Below are 27,741 nucleotides of genomic sequence, written 5' to 3' on the forward strand. Positions count from 1 at the left end.
GGAGTATCAAAATAATGACTTATTACTATGTATTTAGTTTTTGTATTTACACTGCCAGATAACCATTTTTTTTCATTTTATGTAAGCTTATGGTGATTACAACATGAACCTTGCATCCAATATTGTGTATACCTTCTGCATTGAATATATGCAGCCTACTGCTTTGTTGTCCACCATGGTGGTGGGTGTGAAAACTGCCTTCAAATAGAATGTAGTGTAATCAGTTCCTAAAACCTCCGGAGGATATGTTTATTCGTTATAAGAATGCTTATATGGGATGATTGTAAAGCTCTAATCTTTGGATACTTTTCTCTCAGTATGATGATATTTAATGCCCTCAGTGACTGTAGATTTCCACCAGGCTATTGTAGTGCAGCTGCCACTTATTTGGCTGTCTGTGCACCCATTTAGAAAAGTTGAAATAATATCTTTCAGGTGTATCAAGACATGTGGTAGAGAAAAAAGACAAATATTTTCTGTATTAGCTTCAGCCATGTTTATCCAAGCCATTCATAAACTATTCACGCTATTCAAACGTCTAGGCTATCACAACTGTCCCTGATCTTGTCACATTGATGTGTCAACAGCAAGAAGGTGCAAAAGAGCCTCAAACTCTCATGCTGGGAACACGCTGAAATTTACTGTTAGGAATATGGCTGATTGTTCCCTGAATTTTGTTGATTGTTTAATTTCCCTATGTAGATGTGTGAAAATAGGCAAGATTTGCATAACAGAAATCATGTAAGTTGATGGCCACAATAATACTTCCATCAGTGAAGTAAGTGTGGGCCATGTTTGTCTAACAACCCTGCTGTAATCTGCAAGATGTATGGCTTCTAATTAATAGTTTATATTGATGTATTACTCAGGAGTTAATTAAGAGCATAGTTCAGGGATCACACTATTTCTGCCATTCCTGTCCCTGATGCACTAGTTAGGCATCATTGTATGAATATGGCTGTTGTCCTGATTACAGCCATAGCTAGTTTTCTTCACTAGTCTGTGCTTCATTCAGCATTTTGGTGAATTGTCATATAATTGTTTTAACATAATGACTCAGTATAATTTTTCTCTAATAAAGGCCATGTTCTTGGTTTACCGTGCTCTTGAGAAGGAACCTGTGCCATTTTCCTTATCGCCTGCCTTAGTACCACCTTCAAAGAGGAAAAAAGGCAGTGTTCCATCTTCAGTGCCACTGATTCCATCTCCGCCTACTGCCAAGGAAAGCCGACAGTCCTTGCCTCCTGTGGGAATTCTACCTTCTAAAACGCCAGCGGTCCAGGTAGTACATTTAATAATGGCATTTTTTCTTTATACCCAATTTCCCTTTGTTGATGTTAACAAAATACATTGTTAATTGTGAAGTTCACTTGAGATCCTGACACATCCCTTCCAGGTGAAAATTGTAGTCGGGTGTATTTTTGACATGCTCGTATGTTCACACTCTGCTTGAAAGCAGCTGAATATAGGGATCTTCCAGGATGCAAATTTATTCTAACTTTGGTGTTCAGTGACTGATGTTACTTCAAAATTCGAGTCCTATTATTGCTATTTTGATTCAAACTTATGGTGGTCCGTTAATCTAACCCGTGTTAAATCTTTGCTACGGATGACTTTTTTCCAACTGGTTTACAATCCTCATCTCCCACTATTTGCTAAAAAAAATACAGTTTAGGAAAGTTGGAGCAGAATATTCATTGAGAAAGCAGGCAATAACATTTGTAAGACTGGCTATTGTTATATTCCTGACAGCCAGTTGGTGAAGGAAGAATTCAAAGCCAGTCTTTACTTGGGATAGATTTATTCAAAGAGTGAAACATTACAGGCCCATATCTCCTGACTCCACTCTTGTGTCAGTTAATGTCTCTGTATACTCTTTTGAATAAAATAAAAATCAATAAATTAGATACAAATGAAAGGAGTGACAGCCCCCAGTTGGGTACTGTAACTAAAGCATAACATCGAAAGGAAACTTAGAAAATCAAACCAAAATATAATTCCCAGGGGTGATGCACCCAGCCACTGCGGCGCCCACTGGTCGTGGAAGGTCTGAAGTGTGCTGGTGGACACTGTGGGCTCCTTCTCCAAGCCATCTGGCTGCAAGCTTAGCCATGGTAGAGGGGCAGACAGTTGGGTTGGGTGACCCCTTCGACCTCCTGCTGCCTGGACCTGTTAATGGCCAATTTGGCTTGGCCTAGGAGCAGGGTCACAAAGAGGTATGCAACCAATATAGCAAGAATAATGTGCTCTTTTTATCTTCGACTCTCATTTTTTGTCTCAAATTGTAAAATGCAAGGATTTCTTACTGCTTGGGTTGTGACTTCCAGGCACGGTTCACTTGATTTAGATTTCTACTCCATATAACCTGTTTTCTTTTCATACAAACTACAATCACAACTATATGTTGTAATATATTAAATGGAGTGTTACCTGAGTCTGGAGGTCTGACTATTTTCATTGTAATAATCTCCACGCAAATATCATCTTTAGTTTACATCCTCACTGAGATTTCATAATTTAAAGTAAAGTTATATTTACACATCCTATAGAACTGCCTTTTGAATCTTTGCTTGCCCCATTGCCACCCTTTTGGCCTTGCATCATCATCCCTTGTCATTTAATCTCTCCTTGCTTTCCATCCTATCATAGACGTTCTCCTCTTCCCCATCCCCATTTTCTCTACTTCTATACTTGCTTAATACCTGTTACATCTTTGGCTTTTTCCTTTTCTGAATCACAGTGTCCCTAGAATGCAGAAGGAGGCAATTTGGCCCATCGAGTCTGCACCGACCCTCCGAAAGAGTACCCTACGTAGGCTCAATCTCACACTCTGGGCGGGATTCTCCTCTACCCGGCGGGACGGGGGGTCCCGGCGTAGGGGAGTGGCGCCAACCACTCCGGGGTCGGGCCTCCCCAAAGGTGCGGTATTCTCCGCACCTTTGGGGGCTAGCCCCGCGCCGGAGCGGTTGGCACCACGCTGACTGCCGCAAAAACCGGCGCCAGCGGCCTTTCAGGCCCGCCGCCCGGCAGCGGGACTGGCCGAAAGGCTTTCGCCGGTTCGCGCATGGGCCGGCGGTGACGACAGCGGCAAGCTGCCGCTGACGTCACCACCGGCGCATGCCCTGTAGGTTTCTCTTCCGCTTCCGCCATGGCGGAGGCCGTGGCGGAGGAGAAAGAGTGCCCCCAGGGCACTGGCCTGCCCCCTGATCGGGGGGCCCAGATAGTAGGGGCCTCACGGTAGCATGGTGGTTAGCATCAATGCTTCACAGCTCCAGGGTCCCAGGTTCGATTCCCGGCTGGGTCACTGTCTGTGTGGAGTCTGCACGTCCTCCCCGTGTGTGCGTGGGTTTCTTCCGGGTGCTCCGGTTTCCTCCCACAGTCCAAAGATGTGCGGGTTAGGTGGATTGGCCATGCTAAATTGCCCGTAGTGTAAGGTTAATGGGGGGATTGTTGGGTTACGGGTATATGGGTTACGTGGGTTTAAGTAGGGTGATCATTGCTCGGCACAACATCGAGGGCCGAAGGGCCTGTTCTGTGCTGTACTGTTCTATGTCTATGTCTATCGCGGGCCTGGCCACCGTGGGGACATCCCCCGGGGTCCAATCGCGCCCCCCCCCCCCCCCCCCCCCCCCACAGGCCCGGGGGCCCGGTCGCACCGCCAATCCCGCCGCCACCAGAGGTGGTTCAAACCTCGGCGGCGGGAGAGGCCTCCCAGCGGCGGGACTTCGGCCCATCGCGGGCCGGAGAATCGCCGCAGGGACCTCGCCGATCAGAGTGGCGTGATTCCCGCCCCCGCCACTTCCAGGGTGGCAGAGAATCACTGCCACGGTGGGGGCGGGATTTTCAGCGGCCCCAGGCGATTCTCCGACCCTGCTGGGGGTCGGAGAATTTCGCCCCCTATCTCTAATCGTTGGACACTTAGCGACAATTTAGCATTGTCAATCCACCTAACCCGCACCCGAGGAATCCGCGCAGACGCTGGGAGAATGTGAAAACTCCACATGGACAGTCATCCAACGTTGTAATTGAGTCAGGTTGCCTGGTGCTGTGAGGCTGCAGTGCTATGCACCGTGCCTCCATTGACTCTGTTCATCATTGACTTTGTTTCTCGTTCCATAGATACCATCAGAACTGCAGAGTATTTCTGGCATTAAGATTTACAGCATTTTGCTTTTGTATAAAGTGTACATCGTGAATTCTGAACTTTGAAAATTATGGTGGAGTTGTTAGTTTTATCAATGCTTTCTGTTATTTTCCAGGCTGTAAAATGGGTTGTAACACCAACAGACAAAACAAAATATGACGAAATCTTCATGAAAACTGACAAAGACCAGGATGGATTTGTCTCTGGGGTGGAGGTCAAAGATATCTTTCTCACCACGGGCCTGCCTCCAGCAACATTGGCTCATATCTGGCAAGTGTTCAGTATCTATTTAGTAATAATCATGGTAGCACTTCCACCCATTGCAGTTAGCCTGATCAATCTGTTATGATCTGATTGATGTTAAACTGGACAGGAAGATCCCAGAATGGAATCTTGGCAGAAAGGATTGTAACTATTATGTTTTATAAACATGGAGGAGCAGAGTCACATGACCGTGAATTAGTTTTAACAATGAGAAAAATACATTTATTAAACATGAAAAAATTGGATTATGACATAATACGCCATTAATCCCCCCTCAGTTTAACAATTACACACAGGTTTTAGGATTAACATGGATTACAAAATACATTTTAATCTACAATGATCTCATTAACACATTCCCTTTTAAGTGCACAAGATGACTGTGGGCAATGCACTCTGAATCCCAAGTGAACGTTTGGGATGTCTGCTCAGAATCTACTGGATGATTTTCACGTGAGACTTTCCACACTCCACTTTCAAAGACACACTTTAAAAATCTTCTCTCACAATAATAATGCTTTCTCTTAGCTCTTTATATTCTGAAATCCAGACCAGTTTTTCAAATGAGACTTTTGAACAAAGCTTCCACTCCACTTTTAACCGTGATTCCAGTCCAGGATTTCACACCAACCCCTTTAGGATTTCTTTGTCTTGACTGCTGTGTCAACTGCTCATAATTTTTTTAACTGGATTCCCAGACTATATTATAATGGCATCACATTTTTTTTTGTTTAGTTTGGATTTGTTTATTGTCACGTGTTCCGAGGTACAGTGAAAAGCATTGTTCTGCATGCAGCTCAGACAGATCATTCCGTACATTAAAAGAAAATTCATAATAGGGCAAAGATAAAATACACAATGTAAATACATAGACACAGACATCGGGTGAAGCATACAGAAATGTAGTACTACTCGGGAGAGAAGATATGCGAAGAGATCAGATCAGTCCATAAAAGGGTCGTTTGAATGCTGCTGCCCAACTTTAAATCTGATTGCTGCAGTTGTCTCTTTAACTCAGAACCCTTTGTTTACTCAAAGGCCTGTGTCCTTTTATATTTTTCAACTGGAGTTCAGTTTCCATTTCCTAACGTTGGTTTGTTTTCGGTTTCCTAAGAAACTAGGAGGTTCAATTTAATTACTAGCTTTACCCTTTCAGTTTCATTTTTAGTTCAATTTCTGTTTTGCCTCAAAAATACACAAATCAAAATTTAAAATATGGATTCCCTCACACCATATAGAACTAACCACCCTTTCAGCTGGTGTAAAGAAAGCTCTGGACATGGAAGCCGTGTTTCTGTTGAGACCTGTCAGACTATGAATCAGTCTGTGACTCTTTTACTGTTCTATAAGGGTTGAATATGACAAGATGAAAATAACAGAAAATTACAAAGCCCACTGAAGCAGTTAGTAATTCTGTCCAAAGTTTGTCTTCAAGCTCTGAACCAACTGGTGATCCAGTGTTCATTGGGATTTGGTTTCTATCCATTTTAGATTCAGGGAATTCGCAGCAACTTAATATTTTTCGTGGTAAGTAATGCTTGTCCTGATGTCACTAGAAAAACCTCCTGCCCATCTAATGAGAACACAAAACCATTCTTTTTAATTTTCTGGTGACTAATTAATGGAAATCCTGATTTCAAAGGAAGGGAGCTATGAAAAAGTAAGTGATGACACTAGAGAATCAAATTGCCTCTAAGATTATACATTTGACGGTAAATTAAAGCGGAGTGTCATTTCTGGGCAAACCTGGTCATCTGAAATTTGAATCATGCGTTTCTGCATGGTGGTGTTGATGATGGACCTGCTTCCTAGTTTCCTGAGAAGACCTGGAGATTAGACCCATCACTGGTATTTGGCATTCTTCCAGCTCTGCTTTACAGACTCGTTTCTTAACTGATAATTCGGTCTTACCTGGATGAGCAGTGGAAAGCTTACCAATAACGATCACTGGTTACACCGTCTCTCAGTAGTTTGGTTTAGAAATTCTTAAGCATTCTGATGGGTTTTCCTACATCTGAAACAATGATCAAAGCATCTTAGGCAAGATATTGCTGAATCATGTTGAACGTAACTTCCTACCATGTCACCTTTGGTAAGGAAGCAAGAAATCATTGTTTTTCTCCGGAGGAAAAATTACACTGAAGCCAGTTGGCATTTAATGTTTTCCTATGAAATGGTTAATTCGTCACTTCTACTCACTTCCACCAGTGATCGATCTAGCAGCACTGTAACTTAATGTTCTCTTTCTTCAAACACAACCAAGTTTGGAAGGATAGAATTAATAATTGTACTGCTGGGTATTTGCCCACAGTTCAAGGTGATTTGGGGCAAATATTTCATGGGCCCATGATTAGTGACAGCACTGAATCTTTTCTGCCTCCGAGGGGTTAAAAAATATATGGAAAATTAATATTTTGACAACTGTGTAGTTACCCTGTTTATTTTTGTTGTTTCAAACTTAGTTTGAATGTGCAAAATAGTATGACATGTATTATTTCAATTTCAATTGTAGAAATTGCAAGTAAAATGACCCAAATCTAAATTAAGTGAACTTTACTTATCTGACACAAGTTAGCAGAGCTGTTGAGCAGAGGGCGGCACAGTGGTTAGCACTGTTTCATCACAGTGCCAGGGTCTCCGGTTCGATTCCCGGCTTGGATCACTGTCTGTGCGGCGTCTGCATGTTCTCCCCGTGTCTGCGTGTGTTTCCTCCGGGTGCTCCGGTTTCCTCCCCAAGTCCTGAGAGACATGCTGTTAGGTAATTTGGACATTCTAAATTCTCCCTCAGTGTACCCGAATAGGCGCCGGAATGCGGCAACTAGGGGATTTTCACTGTAACTTGATTGCAATGTTAATATAAGCGTACTTGTGACAATAATAAAGATTATTATAAGTTGCCTTCATTTTCTGCCTTTGCAGGGCACTCTGTGACACAAATGATTGTGGGAAGCTTTCGAAGGAGCAATTTGCTTTGGCACTACATTTAATAAACCAGAAGATAACTAAAGGCGTTGATCCACCTCAAGCTCTGACAGCGGAGATGATGCCCCCTTCTGACAGTGCGCAAAAGGTAAATCAGTTTTTTGAGCATGACTTTAGAATTGCAGTGATGTGACCAGCTTTGAGCAGTTCTTATGAGGATGATGTGGGCTCAGCTACTTGATCCAACGCTGGCTTTTAGCTTCATTTTCAGGATATATGAAACTAACTGCACTGATCTGAGTCATACTTCAGATTTAGGTATGTCCAATTGGACATTCTGAATTCTCCTTCAGTGTACCAAACAGGCGCCGGAATGTGGCGACTAGAGAATTTTCACAGTAACTTTATTGCAGTGTTAATGTAAGCCTACTTGTGACACTAATAAAGATTATTAGTATTAAAACAATTCAAATAAAATAATTATTGAATTCTTGCCATTCAAATCTTGTGATATTTCTGTTGAATTAGGTAAGTGTCTGACTGGTGTAAGGGATTGTTAATGTATTATTGAGCAACTGTTACTGCCACTAAAATTCTCCTTCTTGTCATTTGATGTTTTCACACACTCTTCTTGTAAATCTTCTGCCCCTCCCATTTCCTGCCTGCCACATAACGCAAGTCTCAGCAGCCGTAAAAGAAATGGAGATTTCTTTAGAAAATACATGAGGAATACTTCCGACTTGAGGAAATGGAAGAAACCATCTTCATTCAAAAAATGTGTCAGTAGAAATACAAAATTGATGTGATATGCGCTCTAAAACTGGGGGATGGGACGTTTCGGCGTGGCCAGTTCGGCGTGGCTGATTCGGCGGGGCCAGTTCGGCGTAGCCGATTCGGCGGGGCCAGTTCGGCGTAGCCGATTGGAATGGGACGTTTTGGCGTGGCCGATTCGGCGGAGGAGTTTTTCGGCGGAGGGACGTCAAATTAGTTATAGTCGCAAAATGTTTGTGCAGCCCATTTCTTGTATCTTTTCCTTCCAGCCGCCTCAGATATCGTGTTTGTGCACCAAACCGGGTCTGACTTTACACAGCCGGTGTTACTGAAGATATTGTGACTTTACACAGCCGGTGTTACTGAAGATATCGTGTTTGTGCACCAAACCGGGTCTGACTTTACACAGCCAGTGTTACTGAAGATATTGTGACTTTACACAATGTGTTAAGTCAGACAGCAGTGTAGATCACTGGGCAGCTGCTTCAATACTTTCAGTAACACCGGCTTTCTTTAAGAGACCCGGCTTGTTGCACAAACACGATATCTTCAGTAACACCGGATGTGTAAAGTCAGACAGCAGTGTAGATCACTGGGCAGCTGCTTCAATACTTTCAGTAACACCGGCTTTCTTTAAGAGACCCGGCTTGTTGCACAAACACGATATCTTCAGTAACACCGGCTGTGTAAAGTCAGACAGCAGTGTAGATCACTGGCGAACTGGTTTAATGTTGGTGCCTTTCTTTAAGAGACCCGGTTTGGTGCACAAACACGATATCTGAGGCGGCTGGAAGGAAAAGATAGAAGAAATGGGCTGCACAAACATTTTGCGACTATAACTAATTTGACGCCGAAACGTCCCTCCGCCGAAAAATTCCTCCGTCGAATCGGCTACGCCGAACTGGCCACGCCGAATCGGTCACGCCGAACTGGCCACGCCGAAATGTACCAAACCCCTAAAACTGATTCCAGCACTAATATAGATTGCAAAGTCCTTGATGAATAAGAAGTTCAAAGCTGATTCTGAGCCGCTATGAGCTTTTGCACGTTGTCTGGATTCTGCTGACTCTATGAACAACTCCTTATAGTCCCATCCATTATGCTTTTAATTTTCTGTATTAAAGAAAGCTAACATCTCTTCATTTGTTTAGTATCCATGTTGAATCATAGGATTTTGACATGCAAATGGTGGACGTGATGAGTTAATTGTGACAAAAAAATTGCTGGAAACACACAAACAAGTTTGCATTGGTCAGAAAGAACAAGATAGGTTAACATTTTGAACAACAGGCTTTTTCAGAACTAAATCCTGAGAAGCAAACAGCATTTTAATAGAATCAGAAAGCAAGAGGGGGGAAAGAATAATAATTGATCCTGGGGTCACAAAAAGTTAATATAAGTGGAAGATGCTTTCAAACAAGAAATAAATGGTAACAGACACATGAAGCATGCTAATAGAACAGTACAGCACAGAACAGGCCCTTCGGCCCTCGATGTTGTGCCGAGCAATGATCACCCTATTCAAACCCATGTATTCACCCTATACCCGTAACCCAACAACTCCCCCCCTTAACCTTACTATTAGGACACTACGGGCAATTTAGCATGGCCAATCCACCTAACCCGCACATCTTTGGACTGTGGGAGGAAACCGGAGCACCCGGAGGAAACCCACGCACACACGGGGAGGACGTGCAGACTCCACACAGACAGTGACCCAGCCGGGAATCGAACCTGGGACCCTGGAGCTGTGAAGCATTTATGCTAACCACCATGCTACCGATATGAATGTTTCCTTCAGAGTGGCAAAAAATTGTGGGATTTTTTTTGTAGGGATGTCAATCCAGACAGGTTTGAAATTAGAATCAAAATGTTGTCATTCAGATGCCACTAAGAACTGAAGTTGCCCAATTAGCATTACCCAGCAGAAATATCAAACCCCGTTTCTGAAGCTTGTGCCAAACTTAGAACACTTCCAGTGCTTGCACCCTCACTTCCTTTCATAACAAAGAGATTGTTCTTCACTTTCACTTCATTTTTTATTCCTGTTCTGACTTTCCTTTGGTCGTTTATGCTGTTCTGGTCATTCAATTTTAATTCCAGTTTGCATGTTTTCTTGTCCAATTATTTTGCATTTTCCAAGGCTGAATTTCTCATTGCTTTAATTAGTTATGGCTTCCTTGTGGGTTTTACTATCTATCTATTGCATATTTAGGAGTATTCCTTGTATTATTTAACAATCTACTAATTTTGTTAACTTTTCTATTTGCGATTGTGGTTTTATTTACTTGACTTTTCCATCCATTCTCTTTCTCCCCTCTTTCTCTTGACAACATTTCATACATCCCTTCATCAGCATTAGTTTATCTTTCTCTTTTTCAAGTGTTATTTGCTGCATGGTTCCAGCATTTTCTGTCTTTGTGGTTTTAGATTGTTCCATATTAAAATGTATATTCTTTGGAAATGTTGCTACTTTTGTAATTTATAAATTAGGAATATTGCAGCAGAGTAATTCTGTTATTTTGGCTGGTGGTGCAACATTTTTCTTCAATTGATGCACAATGGTATGGTGGACAGGAAGTTCAATCCTCTTTTCCCGTTGCATGTGCAATGTCTTGAGAGTCGGGCTTTCAGTGAGGGGAGAAAATAAACAGCAGAGGGGAAGAAATCAAATAAAAGCTTCTCCCAGAAATTCATCTGAAGAAAAAAAGTGTTTTGGTGATAGTAATGCTTCTTTTGTCTCCGGGTTCTCTTGTTAATTCCTTCCTGTATTTCAGGCCACTATGGACATTAATGTATCTTCGTAAAATAATATGATTACAAGTAAAAATTCATTTTCTGGGTATGCAACTACTTATTCTGAATAATTGTGGGTTTTTTTTTGTACTCTTTATTCTGGAAATTCTAATTTCCATTTTGTTGAGATGCTGCTTGCTCTAAAGCAAAAATTCACTATGAATGTGGTTCTTCGCAGTTTGATTTTCCACAATTAATCCAATTCTGTTTTGTAGCTTTACTAATTCTTGCTAAACCTTTCTTTCTTGCATTCTACTGGCCTCTGCTTTGCTACAGGCTCTATGCCTTTCTCACTGTGCCAGCCATCCTTGCTGCACTGCTTTGATGTCCATAATATGTGAATAACGTTGGAAGCCTAACGTAACACTTCTTCGTTAAAAAAGCCAGGTTAGCATTATTATTTACTGTTTAATCTTATCACCTTCTGTTCACCGTCTTTTGGTCATGGTAGCAGACATTTTTTCGGATTGCTTTTTTTAATATTCACTTCAGATTTTCATCAAGCACAATTTTGGAATAAGGTTTATTTAGTTTCTTCAAGAAAATAATTGAAGTTTCACATTCTTCCAAAGCAATTGGGTGCAAACCTTTCTTCCTTTTAAACTAAATAGTTTGTTGTTGCTTTACATTAATACATTAACTAACAAGATTGAAGAATGGTGCTCGGGGTGCAGGGGAAACTGGCAGGGAACAGTATTAATAAACTCTTGTTCGGATGAATGTTTTGCCCTGTTTTTCTGTGCTTCCTGTTCGCATTAGGGTCGTGTGTAGGAGACCTAACATTGCTACAGTTGTCTTTGGTTATATCCATTTGTTGTGCTGCTTCATAGGCAAACAGTTACTTGTACTTTAATCTGGTGCTCAGTATTAAAGTATCTACGCCATTTGGTAGATCATCACTTTGGATTTGTTAGACAATGGTGTGGTAGAGACAGTTTTGGTCGCTTTGTGTTCGTTGGTATGTTGGAGAAGCAGTTTGTGGGGTGAGTTCAGGTCCTTACATATGTTCTTTTTAAACTAAAATGGTTGTTCAAATAGGGTAAAGCTATGGATTTAAAGCTGTTTATAAATTCACATGCTGAGAAGTGTTAGAAGTTAGATGCTTAAATAACCTAAAACTTACTTCCCACAGAATGGAGCAGCCCTGACCAGTGTAGCTGACTTTTCAGCCATCAAAGAGCTTGATTCTATACACAATGAAATTGCTGATCTTCACAGGTAAACAAAATGTTGTCACTTTATATATACAACGCTGCACTGTGCAAAAACGGTCCCTATGGACCAAAATGCCAAAATCAAGTGATAGTTTGACATTATAATGATTTGCCGTTCTATAAAATAACTCTAATAAAGAAGGCAATTATTATACTGGCTCACTTTGGCTTGATATTATAATTATTGGTAAATACATGCATGTACACATTGTTGACTTTGGACTTCAACAGTTCAAGAAGTTGTCTCATCTCCACCATTTCAAGGGCAATTAGGGATGGGCAATAAATACTGAACTTGCCAACAACGCTCTCATCCGATGAATTAATTGGAAAACAGCCTTGTAATTGTGAGCACAAAGCAAAATGACACAAAGGGGTGCTGGATCAGCACAGGATAATTTTAAAGGGCCTCCAAAACGTTGCACTTTCCCTCTACCTTCTGACTTGTCAAAAATTGCTGATTTGTTGGGGGGGACAAGAGCGTCTGAATGAGGGATCTGCTGTGTGATGATTTTTGACACTTGAACATTTTTAAAATCGGGTTTTATGAACACCATTTCTGATTATTGTATTGTAAAGTATATTTCTTAAAAAAAAAACTTACTGAAGTAATTACACATTTAAAAAATAATTTGTCTCTTCCCTTTCCCTATTTGTCGTTACATTTTGCTTGATCCTGTCACAATCGAGAAAATGGAAATAAACAATCTGTTCACATGGCTATGACAGTAACATTGCTTAATCAGTCACCAGGGGAACATGAGAGCAGTGCAGGTTGTTTTAACTGCCAGTGCCTATATTTTCAGATTTTCTGTTGGAAAACATCTAAATCTCACCTGGCATTGATGATTCTCTACTGCCAATTGCTCAGCTGAGATCAGGAAAGGTGTGGGTGAGGTTGTCAACAAAATCCCCAGTATCCAACAAGAGTATTGCCTGGCACCTGAAAATGTTTAGACTCTTTTGGGTTCCTGTGGTGCTAAATTCTCTATTTTTGCACAAACATAGAGCAATGTTGTTTTGGACTATCCAGTTCTTCCCCAGCAGCCGTACTATAGTTTTACATTTTGTTTGTAAATCCAATCTGTGTAATGATTGTGTTTTGTAGCTAGTAGATAGAAATGTATTGAAACCATTTCTGGGTATGTATTAGATATTCCGGATGACACATTCTTTGCTGCTTCTTTAAAAACGTGTGTATTTAGAGAGCCTTTCATATCCACAGCATGTCCTATAAAACCCTTCAATTTTGAAGTACAGTCATGATTTTGTAGGCAAACATTGCAGATAATTTGGGTATAGAAAGCTGCTTTTAAAAGTAATGTGTAAAATAGTCAATCAACCTTTCCACTTAACAGTCTAAGCCTGAATTGTTGTCTAGGTCTTGCTGTATGCACAGACTGCTGCAGTATCTGTTGTGAATGATACAGAACACTGTTGAATCATCAGGAACTTCCCACTTCTGACTTAATGTTGGAGGAAAGTTCATCGATGAAACAGCTGAAGATGATTAGGACTTGGACACTAGCCTGAGGAACAGCAATATCTTGGGGCTGAGATGATTAGCCTTCAGAAATCATAAACACCTTCCTTTGTGCTAGATATGACCTCCATTTTGCTAAAGCTGTCGATGCCACACTCGGTCTAATGCTGCCTTAATGTCAAGGGCAGTCACTGTCACCGCAACTTTGCTCATTAGCAATGAACAAATATACACGTCCCTTCAACCCAAAACAAAGAGACCCCCCCCAAACCCCTCCACTGAAGAAGAATCCTCTGCTGGGCTACTAGGGACGCAAAGGCCAGAATGCTGGCCTCTTTCGCCTCCTGCACTCCCGGCTCCTCTGCAACCCCAGCCCGGTTTGACCCTGGATCCTACCACCCTCGACACCGTCCTTGCTACGCCCTTCCAAAATTCCCATAGCGCTGGGCATGCCCAGAACATATGGGCATGGTTTGCAGGGCTCCATGAGCACCTAATACACCTGTCCTCGCTCCCAAAGAACCGGCTCATCCGTGTCCCGGTCATGTGAGTCCTATGCAGCACCTTAAACTCTATGTGGCTAAGCCTCGCACAAGAAGAGGAGGCGTTCACCCTTCCTAGGGCGTCCACCCACGTTCCCTCCGCAATCTCCTCACCCAGCTCCTCCTCCCATTTACCCTTCAGCTCCTCCACCGAGGCCTCGTCTACCTCCTGCATCACTTGGTACGTTGCCGAGATCCTCCCCTCTCCAACCCACACCCCCGAGAGCACCGTGTCCTGGACCCCACGCGGTGGTAACAGAGGGAACTCCGCCGCCTGACAAATGCCCTTACCTGCATGTACCTAAAGGTGTTCCCCGGGGGGAGCCCAAACTTCCCTTCCAGCTCACCCAGGCTCGCAAACTTCCCGTCTACAAACAGGTCCCCCAACCTCCTAACACCTGCCCTGTGCCAACTCAGGAACCCGCCGTCAATTCTCCCCAGGACAAACCGGTGGTTTCCCCATATCGGGGACCCCATCGAGGCTCCCACCTTCCCCCTGTGCTGTCTCCATTGCCCCCAAACTTTGAGGGTAGCCGCCACCACCGGGCTCGTGGTATACCTCATTGGAGGGAGCGGCAGCGGCGCCATTACCAGCGCCTCCAGCCTCGTGCCCACACAGGACGCCACCTCCATCCTCTTCCATGCTGCCCCTTCCCCCTCCACCACCCACATGCACCATCGCTGCGTTGGCATCCCAATAGTACCCACAGAGGTTGGGCAGTGCCAGCCCCCCCCCTATCCCTGCCCCGCTCCAGGAACACCCGTCTCACCCTCGGGGACCCGTGCGCCCACACAAACCCCGTAATGCTCCTGTTGACCCGCCTGAAAAAGGCCTTCGGGATAAAGATGGGGAGGCATTGGAACAGGAACAGAAATCTCGGGAGCACCGCCATCTTGACTGATTGCACCCTACCCGCCGGAGACAGCGGCAGCATGTCCCATCTCTTAAACTCCTCCTCCATTTGCTCCACCAGCCTTGTGAGGTTAAGCTTTTGCAAGGCCCCCCAGCTCCTGGCCACCTGGACCCCCAAGTACCTGAAGCTTCTCTCCGCCCTTTTTAGTGGGAGCCTACCAATCCCCCCCCCCCCCCCCCCCCCCCCTCCTGGTCCGCCGGGTGTACAACGAACAGCTCACTCTTCCCCAAGTTGAGCTTGTACCCCGAGAAATCCCCAAATTCCCTGAGAATCCTCATTGCCTCCGACATTCCCCCTACCGGGTCCGCCACATACAACAATAGGTCATCCGCATAGAGCGACACACTGTGTTCCTCCCCACCTCGCACCAGCCCCCTCCAATCCCCCGACTCCCTCAGTGCCATAGCCAGGGGTTCAATTGCCAGCACAAAGAGCAGGGGGGACAACGGACAACCCTGCCTCGTCCCTCGGTATAACCGAAAATACTCCAACCTCCTCCTATTCGTGGCCATTCTCAACCATCGGGGCCTCATATAACAACCTCACCCACCTGACAAACCCCTCCCCAAACCCGAACCTTTCCAGCACCTCCCACAAGTACCCCCACTCAACCCTATCAAAGGCCTTCTCCGCATCCAACGCCACCACTATCTCCGCCTCCCCTTCTACCGCCGGCATCATTATAACATTCAAGAGCCTCCGTATGTTAGTGTTCACCTGCCTCCCTTTCACGAACCCCGTTTGATCCTCATAGATAACCTGTGGCACACATTTCTCTATCCTCGTGGCTAAAATCTTCGCCAACAGCTTGGCGTCTACATTTAAGAGTGAGATCGGCCTGTATGAACCACACTGCAGGGAATCCTTGTCCCACTTAAGGATCAAGGAAATCAGCGCCCGAGACATCGTCGGAGGCAGAGCCCCCCCTTCCCTTGCCTCGTTGAAGGTCCTAACCAACAGGAGGCCCAACAGGTCTGCATACATCTTATAGAATTCGACCGGGAACCCATCCGGCCCCGGCACCTTCCGCGACTCCATGCTCCCTATCCCTTTGACCAGCTCCTCCAGCTCAAGTGGTGCCCCCAGTCCCTCCACCTGTCCCTCCTCCACCCTCGGGAATCTCAGCCGGTCCAAAAAGCGCCCCATGCCCCCCTCCTCCGCTGGGGGTTCGGACCGATACAGTTCATCATAAAAGTCCCTGAAGACCCCATTAATGTCTACCCCGCTTCGCACCAAATTCCCTCCCCTATCCTTAACTCCACCGATGTCCCTGGCCGCATCCCGCTTACGGAGCTGGTGCGCCAGCATCCTGCTCGCCTTCTCCCCATATTCATACATCGCTCCCTGTGCCTTCCTCCACTGAGCTTCCGCCTTTCTGGTGGTCAACAAGTCGAACTCAGCCTGAAGACTATGCCGCTCCCTCAGCAATCCCTCCTCTGCAGCCTCCGCGTATCTCCTGTCCACCCTCACCATCTCCTCCACCAGTCTCTCCTTCTCTCTCTGCTCTCTCCTCTCCTTGTGGGCTCGAATGGAGATCAACTCCCCCCTAACCTTCGCTTTCAGCACCTCCCAGACCGTCACCACTCGTACCTCCCCATTGTCATTGGCCTCCAGGTACCTCTCGATACATCCTCGAACCCGCCCGCCCACCTCCTCGTCCGCCAACAGCCCCACCTCCAAGCGCCAAAGCGGGCGCTGGTCTCTCTCCTCCCCCAACTCGAGGTCCACCCAGTGCGGGGCATGGTCAGAAATAGCTATCGCCGAATACTCAGCGTCCTCCACCCTCGCAATCAGCGCCCACGAAAAAATCAATCCGGGAATAGGCCTTATGCACATGGGAGAAGTATGAAAATTCCCTGGCTGTCGGCCTCGCAAACCTCCATGGATCCACCCCTCCCATCTGGTCCATAAACCCCCTCAACATCTTAGCCGCCGCTGGCCTCCTACCCGTCCTGGATCCTCCCCCCATTATCAGGCCCCCCACCTCCAAATCTGGAATCCGGCCCAACATGCGCCGCATGAAACCCGCATCGTCCCAATTCGGGGCGTATGCATTGACCAGCACCACCCGCTCCCCCTGCAGCTTGCCACTTACCATCACATACCTCTTGCCGCTGTCTGCCACAACATTCGACGCCTCAAACGACACCCTCTTCCCCACCAGGATTGCCACCCCCCGATTCTTTGCATCCAGTCCCGATTGAAACACCTGGCCTACCCATCCCTTCCTCAATCTAACCTGATCCGCCACCTTCAGGTGCATCTCCTGAAGCATGGCCACATCCGCCTTCATCCCTTAGGTGCGTAAACACGCGGGCCCGTTTGACCGGCCCATTCAGCTCCCTCACATTCCAGGTTATCAGCCGGATCAGGGGGCCACCTGCCCCCCTCCCCCGCCGACTAGCCATTACCCTTCCTCAGGCCGCCACGTGCCCGCGCCCCTAGCTCAGCCCGTTCCCCACGGCGGCCGACCCCCATCCGACCTCCTCTACATACTCCAGCTCCTTCTTGGCCATTCCAGCAGCAACCTGGTACACCCCCCCCTCCCCACAAAAGCTAGGACCCCCCCTAGCTGCGTTGCTCTCTCCATTGCACTCCCGCAAGTCAGCTGACTCCTGCTGACCCCGGCAACTCCCGCCACTCCTCCGACCCCTCCCAGTGTGGGGCTTCCCCTCCTCCCCAGTGTCCACCAGCAGGCTTTCCTCCGCCCCCTCCCGCTCTCAGGCGGGAAAAAGCCCGCGCTTCCCAGCTCTGGCCCCGCCCCTTCGACCCTCAGCGTGTGAAAAAGCCCGTGCTTTCCACCTGCTCGACCCCACCTCCTCTAAAGCAGCTCCCTTACCGGCCCGGTCCCCTCGCGGGGCCCCAACCCCCCTTCACACCATCAGCCCCTCACACTGCAGGTCCGCCCCCCCTCCTCGAGCCCATCCAACAAACCGAAGCAGAAAACAGTGCCCCACCCACCCTGAAAACAACAAAGAACCAATATTAAACAGAGAACCCCCCTCAAACTATAACACAGTTACATGCAGACCCCCGCACCCAACCCTCAGTTTGAGTCCAACTTCTCGGCCTGCACAAAGGCCCACGCCTCCTCCGGGGACTCAAAGTAAAAGTGCCGGTCCTTGTAGGTGACCCACAGACGCGCTGGCTGCAGCATGCCGAACTTCACTCCCTTCCTGTGCAGCACCGCCTTCGTCCAATTGTACCCGGCCCTCTTCTTTGCCACCTCCGCACTCCAGTCCTGGTAGATCCGTACCACCTGTTCTCCCATCTGCTGCTCCGCTCCTTCTTGGCCCACCTGAGCACACACTCCCGGTCAGCAAACCGGTGGAACCGCACCAGCACCAGCACCGCCCGTGGCGGCTCATTCGGCTTGGGCCTTCTCGCCAATACTCTGTGGGCCCCCTCCAGCTCCAGGGGCCCCTGAAAGGACCCAGCTCCCATCAGCGAATTTAGCATGATGACCATGTCTGACCCCTCCAGCCCTTCCGGCAGGCCCAGGATCCGCAGATTGTTCCACCTCGACCGGTTCTCCATCTTCTCGAACCTCTCCTGCCATTTTGTATGGAGCGCCTCGTGTATCTCCACCTTCACCTCGAGGCCTATGGCCTCGCCCTCTGTTTCGGAGGCCTTTTGTCGGATCTCTCAGATCACCACCCCCTGGGCCGTCTGGGTCTCCAGCAGCTTGTCAATTGAAGCCTTCAACGGCTCCAGCAGCTCCGCTTTAAGCTCCCTGAAGCAGCGCTGGAGAGTCTCCTGCTGCTCCTGCACCCATTGCCTCCTGGTCTCTGCCCGCCGCCATCTTGTGCTTCTTCCCTCGCTTCTGCATTGGCGCTGCAACCACTTTCTTACTCGCCCCACTGCTGGTCCAGGCCATATACTGCTGGGGAAATGTTGCTCACTCCTTCCTATGTCGGGAAACATCGAAAAAATACCACTGGGGACCCTAAAAAGAGCCCAAAAGTGCGTTCCTGGCGGGAGCTGCCGAACGTGCGGCTTAGCTTCGCATAGCTGCAACCGGAAGTCCACTTTATAGCATTGTTGGTGACATTTTCACGTACCACTCTTTCAATATATGGAAGAGCAGAAAATCACTGACCGGTTAAGGCTAACATGACTGAAATGGAACCTATAACTGAAATCAAGTAATCTGCTTTCATTAACTAAAAGAGAGATCTGAGTGACAAGACTCTGAACGCACTAAGAGCAGCTTGAAATAACATGCCAACAAACTGCTGTTCCAGTAACTATTGGATTCAGCGTTGCCCTTAATACCACGTTAACATTCCATACTTTGGAACACCTTCAGCAGCAATTGGACAGACTTTCTCACACCTGTAAGAAGTTTGATTTGACTGTCAGCATCAGGAAGACAAATGTCATGCTCCAGGATGTTCCCATATCACCATCAGTCAGCATTGACAATTGTGACTGGTGGTTGCTGAGATCTTCACCTATCTAGAACAAAGAACAAAGAAAATTACAGCACAGGAACAGGCCCTTCGGCTCTCCCAGCCTGTGCCGATCCAGATCCTTTATCTAAACCTGTTGCCTATTTTCCAAGGATCTACTTCCCTCTGTTCCCCACCCGTTCATATATCTGTCCAGATGCATCTTAAATGATGCTATTGTGCCCACCTCTACTGGCAAAGCGTTCTAGGCACCCACCACCCTCTGCGTAAAAAACTTTCCACGCACATCTCCCTTAAACTTTCCCCCTCTCACCTTGAAATCGTGACCCCTTGTAATTGACACCCCCACTCTTGGAAAAAGCTTGTTGCTATCCACCCTGTCCATACCTCTCATAGTTTTGTAGACCTCAATCAGGTCCCCCCTCAACCTGCGTCTTTCCAACGAACACAATCCTAATCTACTCAACCTTTCTTCATAGCTAGCACCCTCCATACCAGGCAACATCCTGGTGAACCTCCTCTGCACACACTCTAAAGCATCCACATCCTTCTGGTAATGTGGCGGCCAGAACTGCACGCAGTATTCCAAATGTGGCCTAACCAAAGTCCTATACAACTGTAACATGACCTGCTGACTCTTGTACTCAATACCCCGTCCGATGAAGGCAAGCATGCCGTATGCCTTCTTGACCACTCTATCGACCTGCGTTGCCACCTTCAGGGTACAATGGACCTGAACTCCCAGATCTCTCTGTACATCAATTTTCCCCAGGACTCTTCCATTGACCGTATAGTCCGCTCTTGAATTAGATCTTCCAAAATGCATCACCTCGCATTTGCCTGGATTGAACTCCATCTGCCATTTCTCTGCCCAACTCTCCAATCTATCTATATTTTTCTGTAGACTCTGACAGTCCTCCTCACTATCTGCAACACCACCAATCTTAGTATCATCTGCAAACTTGCTCATCAGACCACCTATACCTTCGTCCAGATCATTTATGTATATCACAAACAACAGTGGTCCGAGCACGGATCCCTGTGGAACACCACTAGTCACCCTTCTCCATTTTGAGACACTCCCTTCCACCACTACTCTCTGTCTCCTGTTGCCCAGCGAGTTCTTTATCCATCTAGCTAGTACACCCTGAACCCCATACGACTTCACTTTTTCCATCAACCTGCCGTGGGAAACTTTATCAAACGCCTTACTGAAGTCCATGTATATATCATCTACAGCCCTTCCCTCATCAATTAACTTTGTCACTTCCTCAAAGAATTCTATTAGGTTTGTAAGACATGACTCTCCCTGCACAAAACCATGCTGCCTATCACTGATAAGTCTATTTTCTTCCAAATGTGAATAGATCCTATCCCTCAGTATCTTCTCCAACAGTTTGCCTACCACTGATGTCAAGCTCACAGGTCTATAATTCCCTGGATTATCCCTGCTATCCTTCTTAAACAAAGGGACAACATTAGCAATTCTCCAGTCCTCCGGGACCTCGCCCGTGCTCAAGGATGCTGCAAAGCTATCTGTTAAGACCCCAGCTATTTCGTCCCTCGTTTCCCTCAGTAACCTGGGATAGATTCCATCCAGTCCTGGGGACTTGTCCACCTTAATGCCTTTTAGAATACCCAAAACCTCCCCCTTCCTTATGCCGACATTAAAAAAAAAGTTTAGAGTACCCAATTGATTATTTCCAATTAAGGGGCAATTTAGCGTGGCCAATCCACCTAGCCTGCACATTTTTGGGTTGTGGGGGCAAAACCCACACAAACACGGGGAGAATGTGCAAACTCCACACGGACAGTGACCCAGAGCCGGGATCGAACCTCTTTATTGCGCGTTTGAGATTTGTCCTACTTTCCCGATATTCCCCCAGAGCTTTATCAGTTTTGAGTCGCCTCGATCTTATGTATGCTTCCTTTTTCATCTTAGCTAGTCTCACAATTCCACCTGCCATCCATGGTTCCTTAATCTTGCCATTTCTATCTCTCATTTTCACAGGAACATGTCTGTCCTGCACTCTAATCAACCTTTCCTTAAAAGACTCCCACATTTCAAATGTGGATTTACCCGTAAACAGCTGCTCCCAATCCACATTCCCTAGCTCCTGCCGAAATTTGTTATACTTGGCCTTTCTTCAATTTAGCACTCTTCCTTTAGGAACACTCTCGTCTTTCTCTTGGATGCTCCTTACAAATTCTGCTCCATCTACACCTCCAACACTACACGAAACCCATTCAATGTTGGGGAAGTTAAAATCTCCCATCACAACCACCCTATTGCTCCTACATTGTTCTATAATCTGTCTACATATTTGTACCTCTACTTCACGCTCGCTTTTGGGAGACCTGTAGTAAAGTCCCAACAATGTTACTGCACCGTTCCTATTTCTTAGCTCTATCCATATTGCCTCAGTGCTCGAATCCTCCATCGTGCCCTCCTTAATCACAGCTGTGATATCATCTCTTGACTAGTAATGCAACTCCTCCACCGCTTCTACCTCCCTCTCTATCCCTCCTGAAGCATCGATACCCTGGGATATTCAGTTGCCAGTCTTGCCCTTCCCTCAACCAAGTCTCAGTAATACCAATAACATCATATTCCCAGGTACTAATCCAAGCCCTAGGTTCATCTGCCTTACCTGCTACACTTCTCGCATTAAAACAAATGCACCTCAGACCACCTGTCCCTTTGCGTTCATCATCTCTTCCCTGTCTACTCTTCCCCTTAGTCACATTGAGTTTATTATCTAGTACCTTACTGGCTTTAGTTGCTGCCTCTTTACTGACCTCCTAACTTCCTATTCTGGTTCCCATCCCCCTGCCAAATTAGTTTAAAACCTCCCCAACAGTTAGCAAAAGCACCCCCTCGGATATTGGTTCCAGTCCTGCCCAGGTGTAGACCATCCGATTTGTAATGGTCCCACCGCCCCTAGAACCGGTTCCAATGTCCCAAAAATCTGAACCCCTCCCTCTTGCACCATCTCTCAAGCCACGTATTCATTCTGACTATGCTTGAATTTCTACTCTGACTGTCTCGTGGCACTGGTAGCAATCCTGAGATTACTACCTTTGAGGTCCTACTTTTAAACTTATCTCCTAACTCCCTAAATTCTGATTGTAGGACCTCATCCTGTTTTTTACCTATATCGTTGGTGCCTATATGCACCAGGACAACTGGCTGTTCACCCTCCCCCTTCAGTATGTCCTGCAGCTGATCTGACAGTAACTGTCACTTGACAACAGCTCCTCCACAAACCACCTTCAAGTTCCGCTGACCGCAATGCACGTATGCAAATTTCCCCCGCAACAGCCAATCAGTAGCTCCGCTCTACTGTCCTCTGCTGGATGCTTTCCTTCACCTGAACACCTAGGGTCTCTTGCACAGGTACACCTTCAGGTTCCACTGACCGCAATGCATGTATGCAAATTTCCCCCGCAACAGCCAATCAGTAGCTCCGCTCTACTGCCCTCTGCTGGATGCTTGCCTTCACTTGAGCACCTAGGTGTTTTGATCACCAAGGTGTCTGATAACCAGAGGGCAGTCACTATACTTGTTTCTCCAACAGTTCAAACAGATAGTGTTTCTGTTTGAATGATATGGAGTGTGTGTTCTCCTTGTAAGGACACATCTGAAATCTTGTCCATTGATTACAGAACAATGATTGTGAAGATGATTTAGTGATCATGCCTCCTGGCAGGAAAGGGATGGGAAGATTATTGATGGCAGTTCATAGGTATTTTTTGGTTTCTGCTGCACATTTTCTTGGGATTAGCATTGCATACCATCTCTATAAGTGGACCTACATTCTTTCCAAACCAGAACGTGCCTTAACATGTCCAGTATACATTAGTTATTCAAACGTTTCATGAATCAAACCCAGCACAAATAAAAATATGTTTTTTTCATCATCAGTGTCTCAAGTATTTTGAGTAGTTATTTGTAATTATTTTTCCAAATAACTTCCTATGTCCTAACTTGTGTTGAGATCACTGGGTGACTTTTGCATGTTTATAGCTAGAATTACCAGGCTGATAACATCATATAAGTGAGAAGCAAACTAAATATAGAAAGTTCAGAGGTGAAGTGAAATAGGAAGTAAGAGAAGCAGACAGTATCAGGCAGCTAGCTTGACAGGGAATTTAAAGTATTCCATAGGCACATAAAGAGTAAAAGGATGGTAAAGGAAGGTACAGAACTGATTAAAGACTCAAGAAGGCAGAGGGTATAGCTGAGGTACCAAATTAGTTCTTTGTGTCTGTCTTTACTAAAGAAGAAGATGCTGCCAAAGTTGTGGTGACAAAGGATATAGTTGAAATACTGGGTGGGCTAAAAATTGATAAGAGGAGATCAGAAAGGCTGGCTGCACTTAAAGATGATAAGTCACCAGGGTGTATCTGATGCGGGAACTAAGAGTGGAAAATGTGGAAACAATGGCCATAATTTTCCATTGGTTCGTAGAGATAGGGATTGTACCGGATAACTGGAGAAATACAAATGTTACACCCTTGTTCAAAAAAGGTTGTAAAAATAAACCCAGCAACTACGGGTCAGTCAATTTAACTTATGCTGGGAAAGCTTTTAAAAATTATAATCTAAGACAAATTTGGAATCACAAGGATGATTCTAGATTAATTAAGGAAAGCTAGCCTGGACTACTTATAAGCAAATCGTGTTTGATTAACTTGATTGGATTTTTGATGAAGTAACGGAGAGTGTTCATGAGGGCAATATGGTTGATGTGTATATAGTCTTCCACAAGACATTTGATAAAGTGTCACATCGGAGGCTGGCCAGCAAATTTGAAGCCCATGGAATAAAAGAACAATCACAGCAATGATGCAACGTTGGCTGAGTAACAGGAAACCCAGATTAGTGGTGAATGGTTTGGAGGAAAGTTTAGAGTGGGACTCCACAGAGATTGGTGCTCGGACCAAAGCTTTTCTTAATATATATTCATAACTTAGCCTTGGGTGAAGAGGGCACAATTTCAAAATCTGCAGAGAACATAAAAGTTGGAATAATTGTGAAGAAAATAGTGATGGACTTTAGCGGGACATAGACGGGATGGTGGGATAGATGGACATAGGGCCGATGGAATTTGTACAAGATATGGCGAAAGAGCCGCGGAGGGGGAGGGTAGGATTGGCGATATATACGGGTGGCTGGGGGAGCAGGAGGGATCGCAGGTGGTGAGTTTTAAGGAGAAATGGGAGGAGTTGTTGGGGGGTGGAGATAGGATGGGGTTTGTGGAGCGAGGTGATGCGAGGGTGAATGTGACCTCGTGTGCAAGAATGAGTTTGATTCAGTTTTTTAAAATAAATTTAGAGTACCCGATTTATTTTTCCAATTAAGGGGCAATTTATTGTGGCCAATCCACCTACCCTGCACATCTTTCGGTTGTGGGGGCGAAACCCACGCAAACACGGGGAGAATGTGCAAACTCCACACGGACAGTGGAGTTTGATTCAGTTTAAGGTGGTATACAGAGTGCACATGACTCGGGCGAGGATGAGTGGGTTCTCCCAGGAGGTGGTAGATGAGCGTGAGAAGTGCGGGCGGGGACCAGCAAATTACATAAATATGTTCTGAGGCTATAAGAAATTGAAGAGATGCTGGGAGAGGAGGTTTGGGAAGTTATCAAAGATTGTGGCGGTAGAGGCCGGGCCGGCTCTATGGTGGAAATTTTGGGGTATCGGAAATGCCGGAGCTGATGATGGGGAGGAAGGCCGATGTTGTGGCCTTCGCCTCTAGAGAAGAACTAGAGGCCACAGATTCAAAATAATGCACAAAAAGGGTAGAAGTGATGTGAGGAAAACTTTGTTCATCCAGAGGGTGGTTGAAGTCTGGAAAAAGCTTCCTGAAAGGGAGGCAGGTTTGATTGAGGTATCCAAAAAGGAATTGGATTGCTATCTGAAAAGAAAGAGTCTGCAAGGGTACGGGGATAAAGCAAAAAAGTGGGATTAGGAAGAATGCTCTTTCAGCAGACTCAATGGGCCAAATGCACTTCTTCTGCACTGTAAAGATTTTGTGAACTCAAATTCCAAATGTTCAAAATAAGGGTTTTAAACATTAAAAAAAATTATATAGTTCACAATATCTAATTTATCCATCAAAATGCTTTTTTGTCTCTTAATGTGTAATGTGTAATAACCCTCATGAGACTCACAGGGACCCCAATTATCTCCCCATGGGGCTAATGGAATATGAGCTCCCCCGCTAGTTGGCGGAAACCCATCAGCTGGGATTAGTGAAAATCGGCCAGACTGGGACAGGCTAGAATTAAAGTCCTGTTTGGGACCTTGTATCTGTAAGCCGAGTTACGGCCTTTACTTTTGTTGTCGAATTAAACCTCTTTTGAACTTACCTCCTCGGACCACCTGAGCTTTTATATTGGTGACAAGGAAAATAACGACCGCGATCCTGGACATTAAAGAGTTGTTCCAAGGAAAAACCCATTGATTATAGCTACCTGCTATAACTTATTGAAAACCCAATAAAAACACTTTAAAAAAAAAATAAAGGAACCAGAAATGGGTGTGTAAAATGTCACAAGTGGAAGCATGCACCAAGGTGAAATGACAACTGATATTTTCAAAATTGTTAACACTTATGACCCAACAAAGTCACTCACCTTCACATGTGATACCTCTCCACACGGCGTTGGGACAGTGTTTTCCCATCGGTGGAATGATGGGACAGAAAGGCCGATAGTCAACACAACCAGAACCCTGGTTAATGCAGAGCACCATTACACGGAGGTTTAAAAAAGTCTAGCCGTGATCTTCGCAGTTAAGAAATTCCTTCAGTACATCTTTGGCCGTTATTTTACCATAATGACGAACAATAAACCCATACTCGGCCTATTAATTAAAACCACCTGTAGAATCTCTTGTTTATCTTCCAAATAAGGGTCAACAGTCCGGTTGATTGGAGGTGTCCAAAATACGACTTTATTGCTAAATATTCACTTTAGTACACTCGCATAAGAACTGAACCAAAACTTAGAACAAAATAAAACATGAACTGGTCAGGATATAGTGAAAAAGCATTAAAACATAAACATAAGAAAAATATAAAGAAATCACTTCAAAACAAAAGTAATTTAACAGATGCTTCAAGAATTCCGGAAAGCAAGTATTCAGAACAGAACAATTGATCATACAATCTTACTCTTAAGGAAAACCTTATCTATAGTTTAGTCCCTTGTTTATTTTTCATTGGTTCTAATTCTCAGCTGAGACTTCCTGATTTGTTCAAAAAAGTATCAATCATTTAAAATGTAATTAAACATTAGTCATTTAATCAAGGTTAATTAATGTCCCTCTGGCATAATCTAATATCTTCATGTACTTTCTCACAGCTAGAGTCTTTGCATCATGGCTAGCCATCAATCTTGCTGTAATTGCTTGTTTATTGCAATTTTGTTAAATGTCTTTTCAATACAATGGCTCCTTCATATTATGTTTCGTCTTTTCAATACAATGGCTTCTTCTTATCATGTTTCTGTAGGTAGAATTTACATGGAACATTCATTGAAACAATGTCTGTATCTTGCAGATGTGACCTTAAAGTTCAACAGTTCACTCATTATCTAGAACAGTGACTATATTTTTGCAGATTAGGTATTTTCTTTAAAAATTACTCTATTTTCTAGTCAAATACTCAGTTAATTTCTTAAAAGACCCCAAACACTTAGGGCACAATTTTCCGCACTCACGACGGGGCGGAGAATAGTGGGCGGCGCAAATTTTTACGGCGACGCTTGTCCGACGCCCTCCCGCTATTCTCCCCCCCCCCCACGCCCGCCCCCCGACACGAAAAAACGGCGAGCAGCGATTCTTGATGGGCCGATTTCCAAGGCCTTTACGGCCGTTTTCGCGATTTTTAATACACCTGCTATACCAGTTCGTGAAAACGGCCGCAAAGTGCCGTTCTGCACAACCATGCCACCGATTGGCACGACCGCACCATGGCCGTGCCAAGGGTGGCATGGGCCCGCGATCGGTGGGCACCGATCGCGGGCAGCGGGTCCGATTCCCGCGCACTCTTTCTCCCTCTGCCGCCCCGCAGGATAAGTCCGCGGGGGTTTGAGGGGCATTACGGACCGCGCATGCGCGGGTCTGACGCATATGCGCGGATGACGTCATCCGCGCATGCGTGGGTTGGAGCCGTCCAATCCGCGCATGCGTGGCTGATGTCATCATATGCGTCAGCCGTCGCTAACTTTGGCGCGCGGGCTTAGCGAAATTCGTTAAGCCCGCGATGC

General features: G+C 45.6%; 1 protein-coding gene across 2 annotated transcripts in view; it reads left to right on the top strand.

Moving 5' to 3' along the window:
- The window catches only part of eps15 (epidermal growth factor receptor pathway substrate 15), a 234,586-nt gene that overhangs the window by 79,977 nt on the left and 126,868 nt on the right, over positions 1–27,741 (top strand). For both annotated transcript variants that reach the window (XM_038794268.1, XM_038794267.1), the window contains exons 9-12: positions 1,082–1,282; positions 4,260–4,414; positions 7,328–7,478; positions 12,030–12,115. In XM_038794268.1, the coding sequence (XP_038650196.1) occupies positions 1,082–1,282; positions 4,260–4,414; positions 7,328–7,478; positions 12,030–12,115 (593 nt within the window). The remainder of the gene's footprint in view (positions 1–1,081; positions 1,283–4,259; positions 4,415–7,327; positions 7,479–12,029; positions 12,116–27,741) is intronic.

The sequence above is a fragment of the Scyliorhinus canicula genome, chromosome 4, assembly GCF_902713615.1.
Source record: "Scyliorhinus canicula chromosome 4, sScyCan1.1, whole genome shotgun sequence".
Classification (NCBI taxonomy): Eukaryota; Metazoa; Chordata; class Chondrichthyes; order Carcharhiniformes; family Scyliorhinidae; genus Scyliorhinus; species Scyliorhinus canicula.